Source organism: Mollisia scopiformis (genome assembly GCF_001500285.1).
Source record: "Mollisia scopiformis unplaced genomic scaffold LY89scaffold_16, whole genome shotgun sequence".
In the NCBI taxonomy this organism is placed as follows: Eukaryota; Fungi; Ascomycota; class Leotiomycetes; order Helotiales; family Mollisiaceae; genus Mollisia; species Mollisia scopiformis.
In genome coordinates, this window is record NW_017263596.1 from 405,553 (window position 1) to 423,138 (window position 17,586).

The window sequence follows — 17,586 nt, forward strand, 5'->3', positions numbered from 1 at the left end:
CGCCAGCTACGTCATACTTCACTCTTCGTGTCCGAAGTCTTTGAGCATCAACCCCTTCTGCTATCAACGGGGGAGGCTGACATTATTGACATGCCGCTAAGGAAATACTTTAGTACTCGGGGTATCAGTTGTGCCAAGCCTTCGAGAGACTTCTTCGATGGCAGGGGAAAATTCTCCAATAAGATCTGATAAATCGGTGAATCGTTACTTCCTTAGGTAAAGTCTACTCAAAAGAACTGACCCCTGTTTTTACAACTGAGACCCCGGTGACGAAGTACCTCCGACGGAAGCTCAGGCAAACCCGGCACAAATATCAGACATTTGCCTTCTCATTCGGCCATTTTACCTACTCGGTGGCATGGTCGCGGAGCTGTCAAAAAGTTCGCCACGGGACGCTAGGATACAGCCATAGCCACGCCCCATCATCCCCTGGAGCCGAATCAATTGCGACGACCCGAAAAAACCAATGTAAATCTTTACCTTCATCGTGCTTCATCTTGGGGAAAGAAAATAAGAACACGAGCGCTGGGCTCCACTCCGATATCCAAGATGCTAACTTCGGAAGATTATGTTTCTATCTTTAACAATGGGGGCCTGGTTGGACCCTTAGATCTGCAACCTCAATTGAGAAGTTGATCTTCGAAAAGAAAAATTTAAACCTTCGGAAGGGTCACGAAAGGGCGGGGTCTGACACGACGTCATTGATTCTATTCAAAGCGTCGAGTCCAATTGCCCAAGCGATGCGGCGATGTGACCACAAGGGTCCTTTTCTTCTCCTGCCGGCAACCGAATCGTACTCCACTCCCCATTCAGGGTCTCACGAAGACGTTACATGGTGTATATCTTGCATCTTTTCAATTTGTTAAAGTTCACCGGACGTCGATCATCGCATCCGGAAGTTGGTTTGACTTTTTATTTTATTTTTGTTTTTAATTCTTGTTTTTATTTTTATTCTTGTGGTTGGCCCGTTCTTTGGGTTTGGGACATCAGATCTTGATATTCGCCACCGGCGAGCATGTATCCTGTCCCACCATGAGGCAAGAACCGTACGATGAGCCAGCTCTGCAACATTGATGTGCGTATAGGGGGAGCAGTGCATTGCAGAACGATGCATAGCAACGCCGATGCCCCCCGCTCTTTTGCCCACCCTGAATACGACCCTGCGCCATCTGAGGAGCTTCCCCGATATTTCTGTGGGGTGTACAAGACCGCAAGACCGTTTCTATCCATGATTTCAGCTGGCTTTGTTATGGAGAACATCCGTTTACCTTTCAAGTAACAATTCATTGGAAAAGCAATAGCGAGCACGAGACCTCCAATGAAGTCAAGATATCAGAAGCTGCTCCCTGCCTATAGTAACATGTAAAGACTTGTGATATATCATGTTATTCTTGCGGTGAGACGAATCTGGTTATGTGAAAGTGTACCGAGTATCGGAGTCATGTTCAGGGGCGAGATACATTTACCGAGCTTCTTGAGGGTTGAAGCTATTCCCCTGAGAAACTCATTCCTCACTTATCGGGCTACCACAGACAACAAAGAAAGAGAAATATGAACGCAGCAAGATAACGTGACATCTATTAATAACGCCTTCAAATATTTTGCTTTTATCCTCATCTTCCCTTTCAACGTGACAAAGAGACGAGGCTGCACTCACTCAATCTCGAGGATGCGGCTTGACTCGGCGGACAAGATCCAATCAATCAACCACGAGTGGACAATAGAGGTCGTGAATGACCTCCAAGTCAACCCTCACTCGTGCCTCAACACCAAAGAAACAGTGAATGATCATGCTCGGCAGCTTCGCATCCCACTCCTTCTCACGAGAGCACTTTTCACCACCAAAATCCGTCCATCTATCGTGAAGTAAATCGCAGATACGTCGATAACCTATCGAGCCGCAAAAAGCTCAAGCCAAGCCAAGCCGCGTATCGTTATCGGGCCTGGTGACGTTTTATCGCCCACCGTGGGATTCTGTACAACCGCATTTCATTCTTTCCAGGGAACCAGAAGAGACAGCACAGCACAGCACACATCTGCCACCTTGTCTACCTCTTGTTCTTATCACATATCGCAATAGTTCCCCCTCACATCATGGCATCTACATCGTCAGGTTCCTACGAACCGTCCCCCGCTTCGACAGCCCCCTCGTCCACCACCTCCGATATCAGCACCAAAGATGCGCACGCCGCGTCGGAAAAACCGCCTGACGACACCTCGAAGCTGCGCATGTTCTTGGGTATCCTGCGCAAGTAAGCTCTCCTCCTCCTCCCAGCGTGCCCGGGGCAGGCAATTGGAAGGAAGACACACCGCTGGGTGGTGGGTGGTGGCCAAGCGCTAGAGAAGCGTTTCAAGAATTTTTGCCCAAACGATGTGGAACTTGATTTTGGGTCCAAAATGCTAATCTTCTATAAATATTCGCAGATTCATTGGCGTGGCGGATATTGCGTCCGTTCGATTCTCGCTCCCGGCGCAACTCCTCGAACCTACGCCGAATCTCGAGTATTGGAATTATCTCGATCAGCCGAATACGTTTGTAGCGATTGGCGATTCGGATGATGCTTTTGATCGTATGCTGGAGGTGCTACGGTTTTGGTTTACGAAGGATTTGAAATATGTCAAGGGGAAGCCTTGCAAACCATATAATTCTACATTGGGGGAGTTCTTTAGAGTAAGGCTGCCAGAGAGAGGTTAGATATTGCTCTAGGTACTGATTTTGACTTGCTAGTGTAATTGGGAAGTCGAGGATGCGGCTCCTTCGATAACGTCCATCAGATCGCAATCCCAGACCTCAAGTGCAGCTTCTTCGATAAAGGGAAAGAAGACCCCATTAGCATCTCGCAATGCCTCTTCAGCAACAATACCCAGGCTAGACGGGGCTGCCTTCTCCTCCGAGAAGCCAAGCAAGAAAGTCAAAGTCTCTTATCTCACAGAACAAACTTCCCACCATCCACCCGTTTCAGCTTTCTTCGTCGACTGTCCAGACAAAGGTCTCACAGCCCGAGGCTTCGACCAGCTCTCCGCAAAGTTCACAGGAACTAGCATCAAAGTCACCCCCGGCGAGCACAACCTCGGAATCTTCATCACGCTCGCCAAGCGAGACAATGAACAATACCAACTCACGCACCCAGCAGCCCACCTCGGCGGACTGTTACGAGGAAGTCTCTCCGTAACGGTAGGCGATCAGTGCTACATAACCTGCACGAAGACCAAGATAAAAACCATCCTCCACTACCTCGAAGAAGGCTGGCTGGGGAAAACGCAAAACAAAGTCGAAGGCGTGATCTTCAAATACGACCCTGAAAAGGACGACAAGACCAGGATAAGAGACGTACCCGACAAAGACGTCCTGGCCCGCGTCTCAGGAAACTGGAAAGAGAAACTCTACTTCTCTCTCGGTCCCAAACCCGTACGTCTCCCTCTCCCCTTTCCTTTCCTCCAACCAACCCACCACTAACAAAAACCCCCAAAAGGACGCCCCACAAATCCTCCTAATAGACCTCACCCCCCTAACCGTAGCACCGAAACTGCTCCCCCCAACAACCAACCAACTCCCCAACGAATCCCTCCGTTTCTGGTCCGGCGTCACGGAAGCGATCTCCAACCGGCAATTCTCGCGCGCCACGGCCCTGAAACAGGAACTCGAGGAGCGGCAGCGCTCGAAGGCGAAGGAGCGGGAGGATGCGGGCAGGGAGTGGCAGCCGCGGTTCTTCGTCGGGGCCGTGACGCCGCTGGGGAAGCCGGAGTTGACGGATGATGGGAGGGAGGTGTTGAGGGGGTTGCAGGAGGAGAGGTGGGAGTTGAGGGAGAATGAGGAGTTGGGTGCTTAGTGCTTAGTGCTTGGGGGCGAGGGGGAGTTTGTGTGTGGGTATGGGTAGATATATGCATGGAGATAGGTAAGGGTGGGTGGTAATCTGCTTGAATAGAAGAGAACAGAACAGACAGAGACGAGCGTGCTTTCGATAAGCCCCGTTTGATTTGCATTCACTCATTTACAGTGGCGTTTATCTGGTACTATGTTTTGTTGGCTTTAGAAGTGTGAGAGAGAGAGAGGCTTCTGGTATATATTTAGTCAGTCAGGATAGATGAGATGAGATGAGATCTGGATGAGAATGAGACGGTTTTTGTATATGCTTCTCGTTCCCGACCAACACTTGCTATTATTATCTTCGTTGAATTACTTTGCAAGTGTCCACGTAGCAATGAAGTAATTTACTACTCCCAATGTTGAAGCTCTTGATTCGAAACATAGCAAGATCTATCTTACTAGGCAAATTCTAAGCCCCTTAACGCACTACCTCCTCATAGAGAGCTTAATAATTAGCCCGCAATTCTCCACATATAGAAATCTAAGACTTACAATTACACACTTGCCTCTATCTGCGATTCAGTGAAAACCTAGCTAAGCAACCACGTAAACGAATGTACCATACAAAAGAATTTTCTACCTAGCTGTATGTGACTAGTTGAATAGCACCAAACTAAATCCACAAACTAAAAGTGAGAGAATCCACGTCATTGTTCTCTTAGTATATCTTCATCTGCATCACTGACGACTCCTCAAGTCGCAAAATAAAAACCAAACCCTCCATATCTATACCCGAACATTGATCGAAGCAAGAGCTGCCAAAAAAAAGATTCAACCCAAGACCCATCCACTCTTAGACAGAAAACCTCGCTACCTTAAAAAAAATATAGCTCGAGTGATGTGTCCCATAGTTTACCGACGAGCTAGTTGGTTGGTACCTAGGTTGCCATTTCGAAAGATTTCGCTGATAGTTGCGATTAGACTGACTTAGTTTCGATCTCTAGCTAGCTAGGGTGATGCCGAGAATCCGAGGGTCCGGGACCGAATTTTTTTTTCGAGAATGGAGGGTCTACCTTTGGATTTATTGATTTGAGTGAGGGGCTTTAGGTTGTGGTTGTGATGTTTTGGAGAAGGAGAGAAGAACAGGGGAAGCGAAGTGAGAAGAGGGAGACGAAGTTTTTTTTTTCCCCTCACTCACGTCTCCTTTCCATAAGCGAGAGCACGAGGAACGAGGCTTTCCCCCTCCCTCACCCTGAGTGAGGAAAGATAGACATTAGGGTACCGGGAATGCAGTATTAGCGCTAAGTTGCCAGGAATGGCTATTCAAGAGAGAGAGTAACTCCTACCTCGACTCTTGATCAGAGGAGCACAAAATCTATCTAGCAGCCAGCCAATATCAAAAATCCCATCCATCATCAACAACAAAAAAAAGCAAAACGCCTAGGCACACAGAGATTTCTAAATCTCTGTGTGCCCAGGCGCCCAAGCGCGAAGCATTGTTCGAAGTCGAAATGGCATGGTTAGAGGAGGCGATAGGCGATATGGCGATTTTACGGGGGAGGGGACACCAACCCGGTCATGCTAGGGGGCCGGATTGGATGGCAGGGAATTGGCTTATTTTGTTCTATATTGTGGGTTTGCCGAGACGAGGCTGAGGCTGGGTTACGTAGGTAGGTAGGTAGGTAGGTAGGTGCAGCTTGGGACGTGGAGGTGAACGTGCGTTTCCCGAACTCTAGGCTGGGTGAGAACGTTTTCTATCTGGTGGAGAATTTCTCGTGGGCTGGGACGAAGGTGTTGGTAGATGGAGGTGGTGCTAAGGGCGCGGTGGGCATGGGAATTGCGTGCTATGATCTGGATATTGGAATTGTAGTGCTGGATAAGCCTGAGGTGATTAAAGGCACCGAAGTACTCGACGATTTGCGCGACGGGGTGGAGTTGATGGGTTATAGTTTCTTTACCGAACAACTGGTGAAGGGAGCTGATATCTATCTTAAGTAATCCAAGTGTTGAATGCTGTGCTTGGTCTTTCAGACTTTGCGGAGGGGTAATTCGCTGTTCATTGGGGAGAGAAGCTTTGAGTTTAGACTTCCTCTTTAAACGACCTTGTGAGGAAAGCATTTCACGTCTTAGAAGTCATTAACTCGTAGTGTATCACTGCTTATTGCTATGTAAGTAAAGGTTTGCATAATAGAGAGGAGGTGATTGGCCTGCCGTTCTGTCTCATCAAAGTCCAAACACGGTCAAACATTCAGTAGGTTTGACAAGAAAGGATATCCAAGAATTGAATAGCGAAGCGAAAACCAAGACTAGCGAGTCCAAGGGTCGGTGATCACTCTCCAGTTTGTTTGAAGCCGAGCTTTCACAGTTCGAAAAGTTTGACACAAAACAGAGGAAACCAGAAAGTTGCGCAATGCGCGCTCTTGGCGCAAATCGCGCTGTCAGCGCCTTTCGCTCTCTTAGCTCTTGAAATGCAGATTTTGCTTTCTTTGCATATTCTCGCCTATACAATGAGAATGAAAATAATTAACCTGTAATATGTATAGCAGAGATAGCAAGCTTTGGTAAAATGGTAGAACAGATACGCTGTATACATTTGCTAAGAAACCTAATGACAACCAAAAGCAACCAAACATTCTGGTGTACGCCTATAAAATATAGGCTGAATCGCACGCAAATCGTTGTATAAAAGAGACATAAGCGTTATCAGACCGGGCTTACCTGAAACCTCTCAAGACCGAATCCTACGAACCCATGGCCTCTCCTTCTTGTTTGCAACAACCTTAGCGGTGTTGATTTTACCAGTCGCATTGCTAATGGCTCGTTCTTTTGCCCGTTCGACGAGCTTAATACATTCTTCGTAGTCTTCGATTGTATTTGGAACGATTATTTTGGATCTTTCGAGATGGAAAGGCAAAGCAGTGGCCGAAATATTCTCTCCACCTCCGAGACTACCATCGAAATCGCTATACATGCTTAACAAATATTCTGTGGCTTCTTTTCTGCCATTTTCGATTGCCTGTGACAAGCAAATGTCCAAGATAAAGCGATCTTTGTCGAGGACAAAACCAATCTCCATGCCAAACTCGACAGCGAGTTCGATGTTGCTCATGATACCCGAATCACAGGCCACTGGCAATAATTGCGCGATCAGTCGAGACCTCTTTTTTGCTTGTTCAAGAGCTGGACCCCGGATGCAGGCCCAGGTTGTAGAAAAGTACCATCTTGCTACAACCACATCAGTACAGTTCAGCATTATTCTAAATAGAGGCAGACCGTCCCCACTATCTTCGGATAATAATGAGTCGGTTCCATGCTCTATTAAGACTTTCGAAATCTCTATATCTCCATGTGATGCCGCAGTGTGAATAGGAATATCCCACCAGCCGTCGGCTCCATGATGACGAGCTAAAGGGTCGGCACCACATTTTATCAACCACTCGATGAAAGGTGCGCCCTTTCTGGCCAATATGGCATAAGTGATAGCCCTAAATTCATCCAGAGCCATGCCAACGGAGGCAGGCTGCAAAGTTCGCTCAACAAGTTTCCGAACAACGTCCCATCGATCGTTTCTTATTGCCTCCTTAAGAATATATTTTCCTCTGGATGTAGTGAGATCATTGACAGGAGACGACAGGTCCAGACAGTCCAATATATCGGGAGATATGAGCTGTATGGCTTCGGCAAGTAGAGATATCTTCGGATGCAGAGAACAAAACGACTTCAAAATTTGCTCCCTGACGAATGAGGAGCTCTGTCACATCCCTGATTTCAGAATGGATGGCCAAGAACAATGGACTTTGACCAAAGCTATCTACGAGGTTCACGTCCCCACCTGCATCGATAAGCTGTTGCAACGAACTGAGGCGGTCCGGCCGATCATTTTGGATGATTAAATGCATAGGCCGTGCCCATGCCACTTTCTGATCGAGCTTGAGATCAGTCTCGGTATTGTTGCGCAGATCCAGGTATGTCATTCCCGGGTCATTTACACCACTGGCTGAGTATCGAAGTAATGCAGTAGTGCTCTTTACGCACCCAGACCGAATTGCAAGTTGAAGAGGTGTAGAAGCATAATAGTCTAAGCCATCAAATATACCATGAAATCCAGGACATTGGCAAGCATTGTCTGCTTTTTGACCTTCGCAATTTGGGTCCCAATGTTGAGTCGTTGCATGGTTTCGCAAGTGATCGCAAATTGCCTCAATCACATCAGCTTGGAAATAAATGGCTGCGAGATGAAGAGCATTCCGCTTGTGTCTCGCTCTTTTTTGCAGGCACGTGGGAGATTTTGAAAGTAATATTTTGCAAATTTCCACTCTGCCGTAACGAGAAGCTCGATGAAGAGAGTTTTCTTTCATGAAGTCTGAGGTGTCCGTCAAAGCACCTTCTGACAGAAGGAGCTTTACGGATTCGGCAGATCCGTCCGATGCTGCATAATGCAATGCTGTGCGTCCATCTCTGTCCTGAGCGTTGACATCAGCCCCATGCTGGAGGAGGATGTTTAGAACAGTATCATGACCTAAATGTGCTGCTAGGGTCAAGCAAGTTCTTCCGTTCGATGGATGGCGACTTTCAATATCACAACCAGCTTCTAGAAGCGTTGTCAGCTGACCCACATCGCCTCTGATGACGATATGTATTATCTGTGCAAGTCCATTGAATGTTTGATCTTCGACAAGTCCCGTCGATAGAGCCAGAACAGGAGCGCGAGATACAAGCCTTTCAGGTGGCGGTGCGGAACACTCTGCAGCTGGCGGGGTAGAGGAAGGTACAATGGAGATCTGCTTTTTCGATACCAATGCGTCCTGCTGGCCCACCCCAACAGGCAGATCCAGTTCTTCAATTGGGTCGGCTTTCTTGGAAGATGTCAAAGAGCCTGACATGAGTTTTGTATCGTTGAAAGTCCCAGAAACGAATGATCTTTCTAGGGTCTCAAGATGGTGCGATGAGGCATTAAGTGCTGGCCACTGATGAGTTTCCTCTAGAAGGTCGAACTCTATAAGGTCGACGTGTTGGTCCAATATATGTGTATGACCTTCCTCGTGAGAACTCGGTGATTGTACCGAGACCGAGGTATGTGTGGTAAAAGACAACTTGGCGAGGGCCTCTTCGACAGTCTGCAATTTTCTATTGAAATCAGACATACTTCCTCTGGAAGATTGTCAGCAATGTACGGAAACAGATACCTACCTAGGTAGACCATTGCAAAATAAATCATATGACCTACGTCTGAAGTACCTGCAACAATAAATTCAGAGCGTTTGATTGTCCTCTGATCTGATCTTTGTATTTATTCAATCCATCATCGTTCCAAAGGAGGTTGATTTTCTCGGACTTCTTCAGCGTAGGCCCAGTAGGCTTGAGAAGCTCAAAATCCTTCTCTAGGCTAGCGATCGTCCTCTGGAACCCAAGCACGGCGTCTTTGAAAGTTAACGGCAAAGTCGCACTCGTGTCCCATCTCGAAGACAATGCAGAGGCGTCATGCATCATAAGGTTTGCCAACTCTTGCAGCGCCGCCTGTAATATCTCAAGCTCGTGTCTGAGAGCATTAACGGTGCAATCTGCGTGTTGGTAGCGGCCCTGGACATCACTACAAGTTTTGATGACCTTAGCCAAACTGAAGATGATGCCAACGACAGCTGAAGCCGACGATACGATATCCATAGTGTGATAGATAACAGAAGTTGTTGAAAGTTGCAAGGCTGCAACGAACAAGGCTGTGTGGCATCGTCCTTGAGGTGCTTATGTTATCGTGCAGCAAGCCACAACACTTCGCCCAAGGCAGTGAGCTTTGAGTCTGAGTGCTCGGATAGAATTCTAATCGAATGTCTTCAAGATGAGTCCTGGGCTCAATTATGTTATTCGCACGTTTCGCGGTGCTAGTCTCTGAAATATATGTACGCATAATCGAGGGCGGGTTCGGGCTTGGTTTTGATACTGCTGGTGTGACATGCTGAAGTACCTAGACTTGTGAAGGATTCCAATGAAGTCGGACGAAATTGGGAGGAGGACGACTTAATTTGAAGCTAGGAGAAAATAGAAGCGAGGAAGTAACAACGACAGCAACCTCACGTGAGAAACAAATGCCTTGGCAATATGAGCTCGAAATGACCGTAACAGGAAGGAGAGTGATCTCGTCTGCCGCTCTCTGGAAGGAACTACCTAGGTACCTTCAGTTAATTGATAATATGAAGAGAAGTGCCTTACGATACGATATACGTGCTGTGCAACTTGCTATTGTCTTATCCTTCGTGAAACATTCAAAAGTCTAGATTGAGGAGGTTTTGTCTATTATACTCCTGGCCACAATACATCTGTGGTCAGATAGGTCTCGTTGACCCTGAGATCTTGGAACATGAAAACCGTTGCATACTCATAGATCTATTTATGCACCCAAACTCCATCAATGCAGTCGCTCAAACCATTATCCATCTATATGACTTTAAGCCTGAAACCCACTTGAACATATCTTGCAGCCACATATCCCAAACTGCCCACAATCATCGTCAAGCCACAGAATAGCTGCAACCATGTGAATCCGCCTTGGTCAGATGTTATCAGCGCACCGCCGATAGGATTGCCAGTCAGACCCCCAATAGCAACACACAGGAAAAAGGTCCCACTTCTCACCCCGATCTCTCGAATGGGCGAAATCTGGGCAATGAGTGAAGGGCCCATTGAGACGAAAGCTCCGGAGGAAAAGCCGTAAAGAACGCAGAAGACGAGAATGGGTGCATTGCTTGCGGATGGAAGCCAGAGAGCTAGGACGATAATTGCTGAGAATGCGGTAGTGATGATCATTACATTGAAACGACCGAAGCGATCAGCTATCAATCCAGGGAGGATTCGTCCGAAGATACTATCGATGGTCAGCCAGGATGTGGGAAGTCTATGGGGAGAGTACTTACGATGCCGCATTGAGGATTGGAATAAGATAAATGGACAAATTGCTTGACATGCCGTGCTTTTGTGCTCTTCAAACTGTCAGTATTCATCGTTGAGACTTGATACACATGACTTACTGAAGGATGATGTAATTGAAAGGCAAGAAGGTGCCGAAGAAAAAGAAGAACGACGAGATACAGAGAAGAGCGAAAGCGGGCTCCTTGAGAGGAGCAGCAAAATTCTTGATCTCCACTTTCTTTGGTCTCGGGGTCAATCTCGATTTGACTGTGAGGTTGGCGATAATGAGCATGCCTAGAAACATGAATGCCACAGTCCTCATAGTCCACGCGAATCCAATCTTAGGAATCAATTTTGACACCATAATTGGAAGGATCACACCTCCCAAAGAAGACCCAGAAGCCATGACTCCAAATGCTGTTGCACGATTCCTGAAGAACCATGTACCGATCGAGCTCATGGCTGAATAGAACACAGCGCTTGCACCAAGCGCACTGCAGACAGCTTGCGCTAGAAAGATTTGGTAATATTCTGTCGACAGGGAAGTCATCATAAGACCAAAGACGTGGAAGAATGACCCAAAGAGAAGTAGGTAGCGGGGTCCATAGTTGTCGAATACGATGCCGGCGAAGGGGCCACCAAAGAACATCATGAACGTCTCCGTAGATGGGATCCAGGAGACTGTCGACGAAGAATAGCCGATGAGGACATGTTCTTCGTAGTATTCTTGGAAGACACCAATGCAATTGACCCAACCAAAGCTGCAGAATAGACAGAGCCAGCCTCCCAATACAACTAGATTTGCTTCAAGTCCACCATCCGGGAAGTCTGCTGGATTTATGCCACCAGGTGCTGGAGCAGATTTGGGTATCACTCCTCCTTTCTCTAGATCCGCCTCAGCTTCTACCTCAGGTTCGGGGAATATATTTGCTTCGGTTTCCTTATTCTGACTCCCATATCGCTCGAGTGAAGGTTTCGTGGCCGTGCTATTCGTAGCGGTGGTGTCTTGGTATGGCGTCTTCTCAATCGCATCTGGTTTCTTTTCCTCGTCCATGATCGTCGATGAAGCAGATGAATGTGCTTCTGCAGACATTGGAAGTGCTGAAAATAGGGCTGAGTGAAAAGAATATGAAAGGTTCTCGAGGTGAAGAAGCAATCGAAATCGGGTATTCACTTCCTTTGATCTGCAGTAGTATCGCGACAAAAGTAGGGGTCCTAGTGGATCTCCGTTTGATCAGCAGCTCAGGTCGAAAGAGGAAGGAAGATATTAAAAAAGGTAAGTCGACATGACGAGTTAAGAATCATTAGGGGAAGCAGAGCTTCTTGTATCGCTCGTGAGTGAGTGAGTACCCATTCTGGAACCAACATCAACACAATTGCTTTCGCTTTCGCTTTCTTCGCACTTCCGCGGTTTTGAGGTGTATTTAAAGCCGAAAGGCCGAGCGAGGTTTGACAGCTTCCCAAGCCTTGGCCAATGCACGCGGCCCGTAGGCATGTGGTGGATACTAGCTGATCTGGCATTGTCCTATCGGAGATCATCAAATAGAGACGAACGCCCCCCTTTGCGCCTCTTTTGAGTAGTGTGAGACATCTTAGACCCCTTTCCTTGCGTATAGCTAAATCGACAACAAAAGGTGCATTCCGATACAACTGTATATCCGGCTGAATAAAAAGGCCACGCTTTTGGCTCTTGCCATTCCTCGATACTTATCGCTCCGAACTCTCAAGGCGGTCTAGGAGTTCGTTCCATGCTGCCCTTATTGGCGCCTGCGCCGCCTGTCGCAACACGAGACTTCGCGATAGCGAAAGTTAGATACAATATAGTATAAGATACAAGAAGGAAAAATATAACACACCAAACCCGATCTTTACAGTATATCCCTTATCTCAGAACAGAATGAAAAGACGCCAGATCCTTAAAACTTGACGTCTGTGCGGCTCGCTGTCATATGCAGGTACCGAATACCGAATTCAGCGAGAACCTCGTGAATTCAGCGGCTCAACTGACTCATCATATATGAAGAGAACGAATCACCAACCTAAAAGGTTCCGTTTCGAGTGGACCGGGGACTTAAGGCTGGAGTTAACCTGCTGACGGGGAAAACCCGAGGGCCTGACGAGCATTCGTCTCCAGTTCCCGTGGAAGTAAGCTCAGCCAATTGGAGTTGTAACTTCGTAAGACTTTCAAACTCTTTCATGATCCTCAGAGCTCGTTGGCAAGTGCCAACTTAGTCTAGCGTAACAAAGGCCACAGCCCCTGAACCCGACCCCGACCGACCCCGACCCCGAGTCGTCACAAATTCGGCTGCGACGACCGAGCAGAAAGCAGGGAAGGATACCAAATTTGGTGCAAGTAACGTACAGAAGTTTTACCCGACACCTTTACGACTTTAACAGAACACTGACTCTACGGCAAGTGGAACAATCACTACGTACTTGAAAGAATAACTTTGTTACAAGCAAACTCTCCTCTTTCGCACTGTCCCCTACTTTGTGCAAAGCGATACGAGGTTTCCTTGACAATTTTCTCTGCATGAAGTAGTGCTTTTCCTTCGTCGGAACATGATTCGAGCATTCTACTACACGCATCATACATATATTCCTTGTTTCCGTCCTCGTGGTATTTCTTCCCCTCCCCGTCCACAACTATCTCTGCTCGATGGGCATCTCTCCGTTCTCCACTCAAACCGAACTCCTTGACTACGAACCATGCTGGTATTACACTCAAGCCCCAGAGTGCAAAGTTGACACCGAGAGCTGCAATCAACTATGAAGGGTCAACTTTCTATTCTAACTCTAAAGACTAAAAAAGCGACTCACAGGAGCTTTGGTAAAACTGATGCCAGCTGTGCAAGGAACTTCATTAGAATTCGTTATTTAAACTACTACAAATCGTCCGAAATTATTTCGGTGTTTATCAAATATAGTCCCAATGCACATTCTTGATTGAGATTACAGGGCCTCTAAGACGATCATCATATCATACCATTAGGTAGTCAACTCTTTGCATTCTCCCAGAGATTTGTTTCGTAATAAAGCACGGTCACTACATTTAGTTCTCCAAGACGAAGACACATTGACAAGGACGGCACTTGAATTCAGCTACCAAGACAAGAGCCCGTCCTTCTGCATAGCACAAACAATTCAAGAAACTTACCTACGATGAAATTAGAAAGCGGTACATATTCAAGCAAAGGGGAAGCTGCGGCGTCGTCATCTGCCTCCCTAGACAAAACAAGAGGCAAGCCGAGACCACAATTCCACACCATCTAAAGATGACCTGCGCCCTCCAATGCCTCGTAATCATAGATTTATTCTTTGAGCCGGTGATTTGGGCTGCGCTCTCCATTCCAAACATATGCTCGAAGGTAATTCAGCCCAATGCAGGTGGCGGTGATCGATCCGTCCTCAACCTAATCAACGATAATTATGCTGGGGAAATTGGTACCGTCTGTTGAAGCTAGAACAATCTGGTCTGATAAAGTGCCATTGATATGCCCAGCATTATTTCGAATGGATCCCATCATGACGACGTCTGTGAGATCTGCGAGACTTGCTGTCCAAGAGAGCAAAAAGATGTTGGTGTCTTTGTATTTTAGGTCTCTAGGGGTTGCGAGTCAGTCAGCTTGATAGAAGGTCTCGGGATTCGGGCAGGTATCATACGTACTTTTTCCAAGCTTTCATTTTCCGAATTTGGTTGTCAGCAACGATGGTGGGATTAGAATTGTTTGCATATTCATCGAAGACGTTGAAGCTCAGACTCTCGAAAATTCCAGACTGACCCAACGAGATAGGTGGAACTCGATCTCGAGATACGACGACCGATGCAGGTCCAGGATCTCTAACGAACAAGTCCACCCTTAAGCTGAAAAAACGTATACGTCCTATGAATTGGCTCATTGTTATAGTATCGAGTTTTGGACGTTTGTCCACTATTGGTGCCTTGAATGGATACTGCAATTTCACAAAGATGTCGAAGACGTCATCCCAATGCTTCTCTGTGAGAGGACTGGAGCTGTTTCAGTTAAGAATCAAAATGTAGTAATGTCCAAACTTACGTGTAGCCATTGTCTGTGTCGTACCCATGTGACAAATTGACAATAACGAGTTCATGATGTTCGGAAAAGAACTTGTTGATCTGCTCCACAACGCTATCCAGAGTCTGTCCTTTCTGCCCTGCCAGCCTAGTGTAGAATTCCCAGTATCCCCGTAATGCCCGCAATACCACTTCCCATTGCCAAGCACTGGTCGAATATCGAAATATCTTATCCCCTCTACCAGTTGCCGCATGATATTTAAAGATTGAGTTTGGACAACGCCATCGGTCGCGGCGAATGTACCTCCACTGTTGACAGACATTCCGGAGTCATGGCTTCCAGGAATTGAAATTTGTGAAAGTGTTTTATCTCCTATGATGTGTAGTGTTTGTTGCATCCAGTCTACACCATTTATGAAGTTGGTCCAGAATTTGAATCGCAGATCTCCCGAAACGACATACTGTACAGGAAAGTAGCTCCTAAGCTGAAGGTCCGACGTTTCCCAATTCCCAGAAGTTGTCTCAGTCATGACACGGAGACCCTTATTTGTGATCTCAGTCTTGACAAAACCCCAGCTGCTACCCGATAGGATCTGGTACAAATGGTGGTGGACAGAGTTTTCAAGATCCTCGATCACTATCATTATGCTAGCAGTATCGCCTGCAAGTATTGTGTCCGGAAAGAATGGTTGGTGGAGCATCGAAGAATCTTGACCTTTTGGTAGGTCTTGCGGAGGCTGCGCTTTCCAGTCGAAGTAGGTAGCGTTGGTCAGGTTAAAATTACCAATGTAAGGACGAGACATGGCGAAAAGGTAAGGCTCCTGGATGGAAATTGCAAGAGCTAGTCACCAAAAGAATTTTGCAGGAGATTTACAGCAACAGAAGATCAAGCATTGAGGAATAGAAATAGGTATATGGAGAATAGTCTGGACGTGTTTCTCTCTGTTATATGAAGATTGGGCACGAGCAGGCGAGAACCAAATATTCTGGCGTTGCCCGCGAATGTAGAAGAAGCCAATCATAGCTCCAATGCTGCTTCAGATAATCGACTTCATGGAATGCAAGCGTCGGAATGTCAGGGAGATCGATGCCTGTTAGGGTTCATAGAACAGAAGGTCTCGCACAACAAAGGGATCCATCGTCCAGCAGAGACCGACATGCAATACTCAATCACGTCAACGCACGTGCGAGATGCGAGGTCTGAGATAAAACAACATTCCACAATCGGACTGCATGTCTTCTTTCGTTGGATCTAGATGACCTGTGAACACTTGATCCAATCTAAACACCCTGGTCGTCGATTTCTGAGGCACTCTGCATATGGATTCTTGCGTATATGCGTGAATAGTACACGTGGTTCTGGACTTGATTCTTCCTAAAGGAACTCACACTCAAGCCGTTTAATTGTGGATCCTTAATTCAAGACCTTAAGAAGCACGCCCTAGCAAGTTGACCATAAGAGGTGGTCGGCGATTGGAGCTGAGTAAAGTTTTGTAGCATGGAAGTTAGCTTATAATGGTATAATGACTGAAAGGGAAGCTTTCAAACGTGATTATGAGAGTATCGCCTCCCAAATTCCTCGAATATAGCAAGTGCAAGGTCTCTGAACCTGACCACTACCTCATCAGACCACTTCTGTGTCCCTGAACTGACTTTTCATATCCTTGCCCAACATCAACTCTCTAATGTTGTCTCTCGCACTCCAAACAACGTTCTCAGTGTATCCTTCCGATCTGACCTCTCCATCACCACCATACCCCTGAATATCGGAATCTGCTTGGACACGTCCTTTTGCTTTATGATGTACGAATACTGGAGGTGTGACGCTCAGGCACTTCATATCCAGCCTCTCTTCATCTCGTCCCCATCTACAGAGTCCAGCAAGTGCATTATCGAACGGACCGACAAGGTGATCAACACTGAGGTCGTACAGAACCTTTCTTGCTCCAGAGAGACTCAACGCGTAGGCAAAAGTACAAATTGGACCGCCTGTGACGTGCACCCATCGCGTATGTGGTTCGGCTGTAAAGTTCTGAAAGCCATGAGTATGTTGTGGCGGAGGGACAGTAGGGTCGGCATGAACGACAAATTTGCGGGATATGGGGTCTCCGGGTTGTTTCGAGAAGTTCTCAGGAAGGTTTTCAGGGAAGACTTCGCCGCAGTGTCCTAACCAGAGCAAATCCCAATTATTCCCATATGGTGAGTCGAGGATGATGTCCTGGTCGTCGAGAGGAGTATGGAGACCTTGCAATGCTTGTGTGCCGTGTGCAATTATCTGCAGCTGCGACATGAGACGGACATCCCAATCTACATCGTCCTCGACAATCAGCGCAGTAGTGATCCCTTGTTCCACGATACTTCATGTTTGTCAGCGATACGTATGTTCAATTGAGGCATCTGTCATTACTTGCGAACGGCATTCAGATGCCCCCTCCAGCTCCCCAAGTTGTTCTCCCATAGTTGAACACGATCCACACCGTATGGCAGAGCCTTGTCTGGAATACTCTCGCCTTTCACGCCATCAACCCAGTCGACCTTGAAACCAGTCAAACTGCTGATTAAGGCGAGAGCATCTCTTTTGTCACTGCGTTCTGGCAGTCCGACGGCGAATATCTTCTGAAAGCCAAGCGTACTGTTCGAAACATCCTCGACGTGATGGGTCATCTCCATTTTGGAGTATGAATGAAGAATATGAGCCGAGTAATCACGCAAGATGTTTGATCTTGGCGTGTAGAGAAGGAGAAGTATGACAAGGCCAAAGAAGACCGCAGCGCTGAAGGGAAAGGAACGTGGCTGAAGCATGGCAGCGGTGTTAACTTTTCAACGGAAAGAGACTAGA

General features: G+C 47.0%; 5 protein-coding genes across 5 annotated transcripts; 1 reads left to right on the top strand and 4 right to left on the bottom strand.

Moving 5' to 3' along the window:
- Positions 1 to 1,973: 1,973 nt before the first annotated feature.
- On the top strand, positions 1,974 to 4,131 carry LY89DRAFT_686434 (oxysterol-binding protein-like protein). The gene is made up of 4 exons (XM_018215285.1): positions 1,974 to 2,252; positions 2,425 to 2,671; positions 2,729 to 3,409; positions 3,474 to 4,131. Exons 1-4 carry the CDS (start codon positions 2,095 to 2,097, stop codon positions 3,828 to 3,830), a joined length of 1,443 nt encoding a protein of 480 aa, XP_018069132.1. The 5' UTR covers positions 1,974 to 2,094; the 3' UTR covers positions 3,831 to 4,131.
- Positions 4,132 to 8,829: 4,698 nt separating this feature from the next.
- On the bottom strand, positions 8,830 to 9,681 carry LY89DRAFT_122246 (uncharacterized protein). Its single transcript, XM_018205154.1, has 2 exons — positions 8,999 to 9,681; positions 8,830 to 8,935 (listed from the first exon to the last, which is right to left on the bottom strand). Exon 1 carries the CDS (start codon positions 9,470 to 9,472, stop codon positions 9,032 to 9,034), a length of 441 nt encoding a protein of 146 aa, XP_018069133.1. The 5' UTR covers positions 9,473 to 9,681; the 3' UTR covers positions 8,830 to 8,935; positions 8,999 to 9,031.
- Positions 9,682 to 10,240: 559 nt separating this feature from the next.
- Positions 10,241 to 11,765, bottom strand: LY89DRAFT_589032 (MFS general substrate transporter; the record flags this gene model as incomplete). Its single annotated transcript, XM_018209508.1, has 3 exons — positions 10,241 to 10,667; positions 10,717 to 10,782; positions 10,831 to 11,765. The coding sequence occupies 3 exons, from the start codon at positions 11,763 to 11,765 to the stop codon at positions 10,241 to 10,243; spliced, it is 1,428 nt and encodes a 475-aa protein (XP_018069134.1).
- Positions 11,766 to 14,569: 2,804 nt separating this feature from the next.
- Positions 14,570 to 15,337, bottom strand: LY89DRAFT_122261 (PLC-like phosphodiesterase). The gene is made up of 2 exons (XM_018205156.1): positions 14,770 to 15,337; positions 14,570 to 14,720 (listed from the first exon to the last, which is right to left on the bottom strand). The coding sequence occupies exons 1-2, from the start codon at positions 15,275 to 15,277 to the stop codon at positions 14,674 to 14,676; spliced, it is 555 nt and encodes a 184-aa protein (XP_018069135.1). The 5' UTR covers positions 15,278 to 15,337; the 3' UTR covers positions 14,570 to 14,673.
- Positions 15,338 to 16,325: 988 nt separating this feature from the next.
- LY89DRAFT_649309 (glycosyltransferase family 25 protein) lies at positions 16,326 to 17,549 on the bottom strand (the record flags this gene model as incomplete). Its single annotated transcript, XM_018212051.1, has 2 exons — positions 16,326 to 17,104; positions 17,155 to 17,549. The coding sequence occupies 2 exons, from the start codon at positions 17,547 to 17,549 to the stop codon at positions 16,372 to 16,374; spliced, it is 1,128 nt and encodes a 375-aa protein (XP_018069136.1). The 3' UTR covers positions 16,326 to 16,371.
- Positions 17,550 to 17,586: the final 37 nt, after the last annotated feature.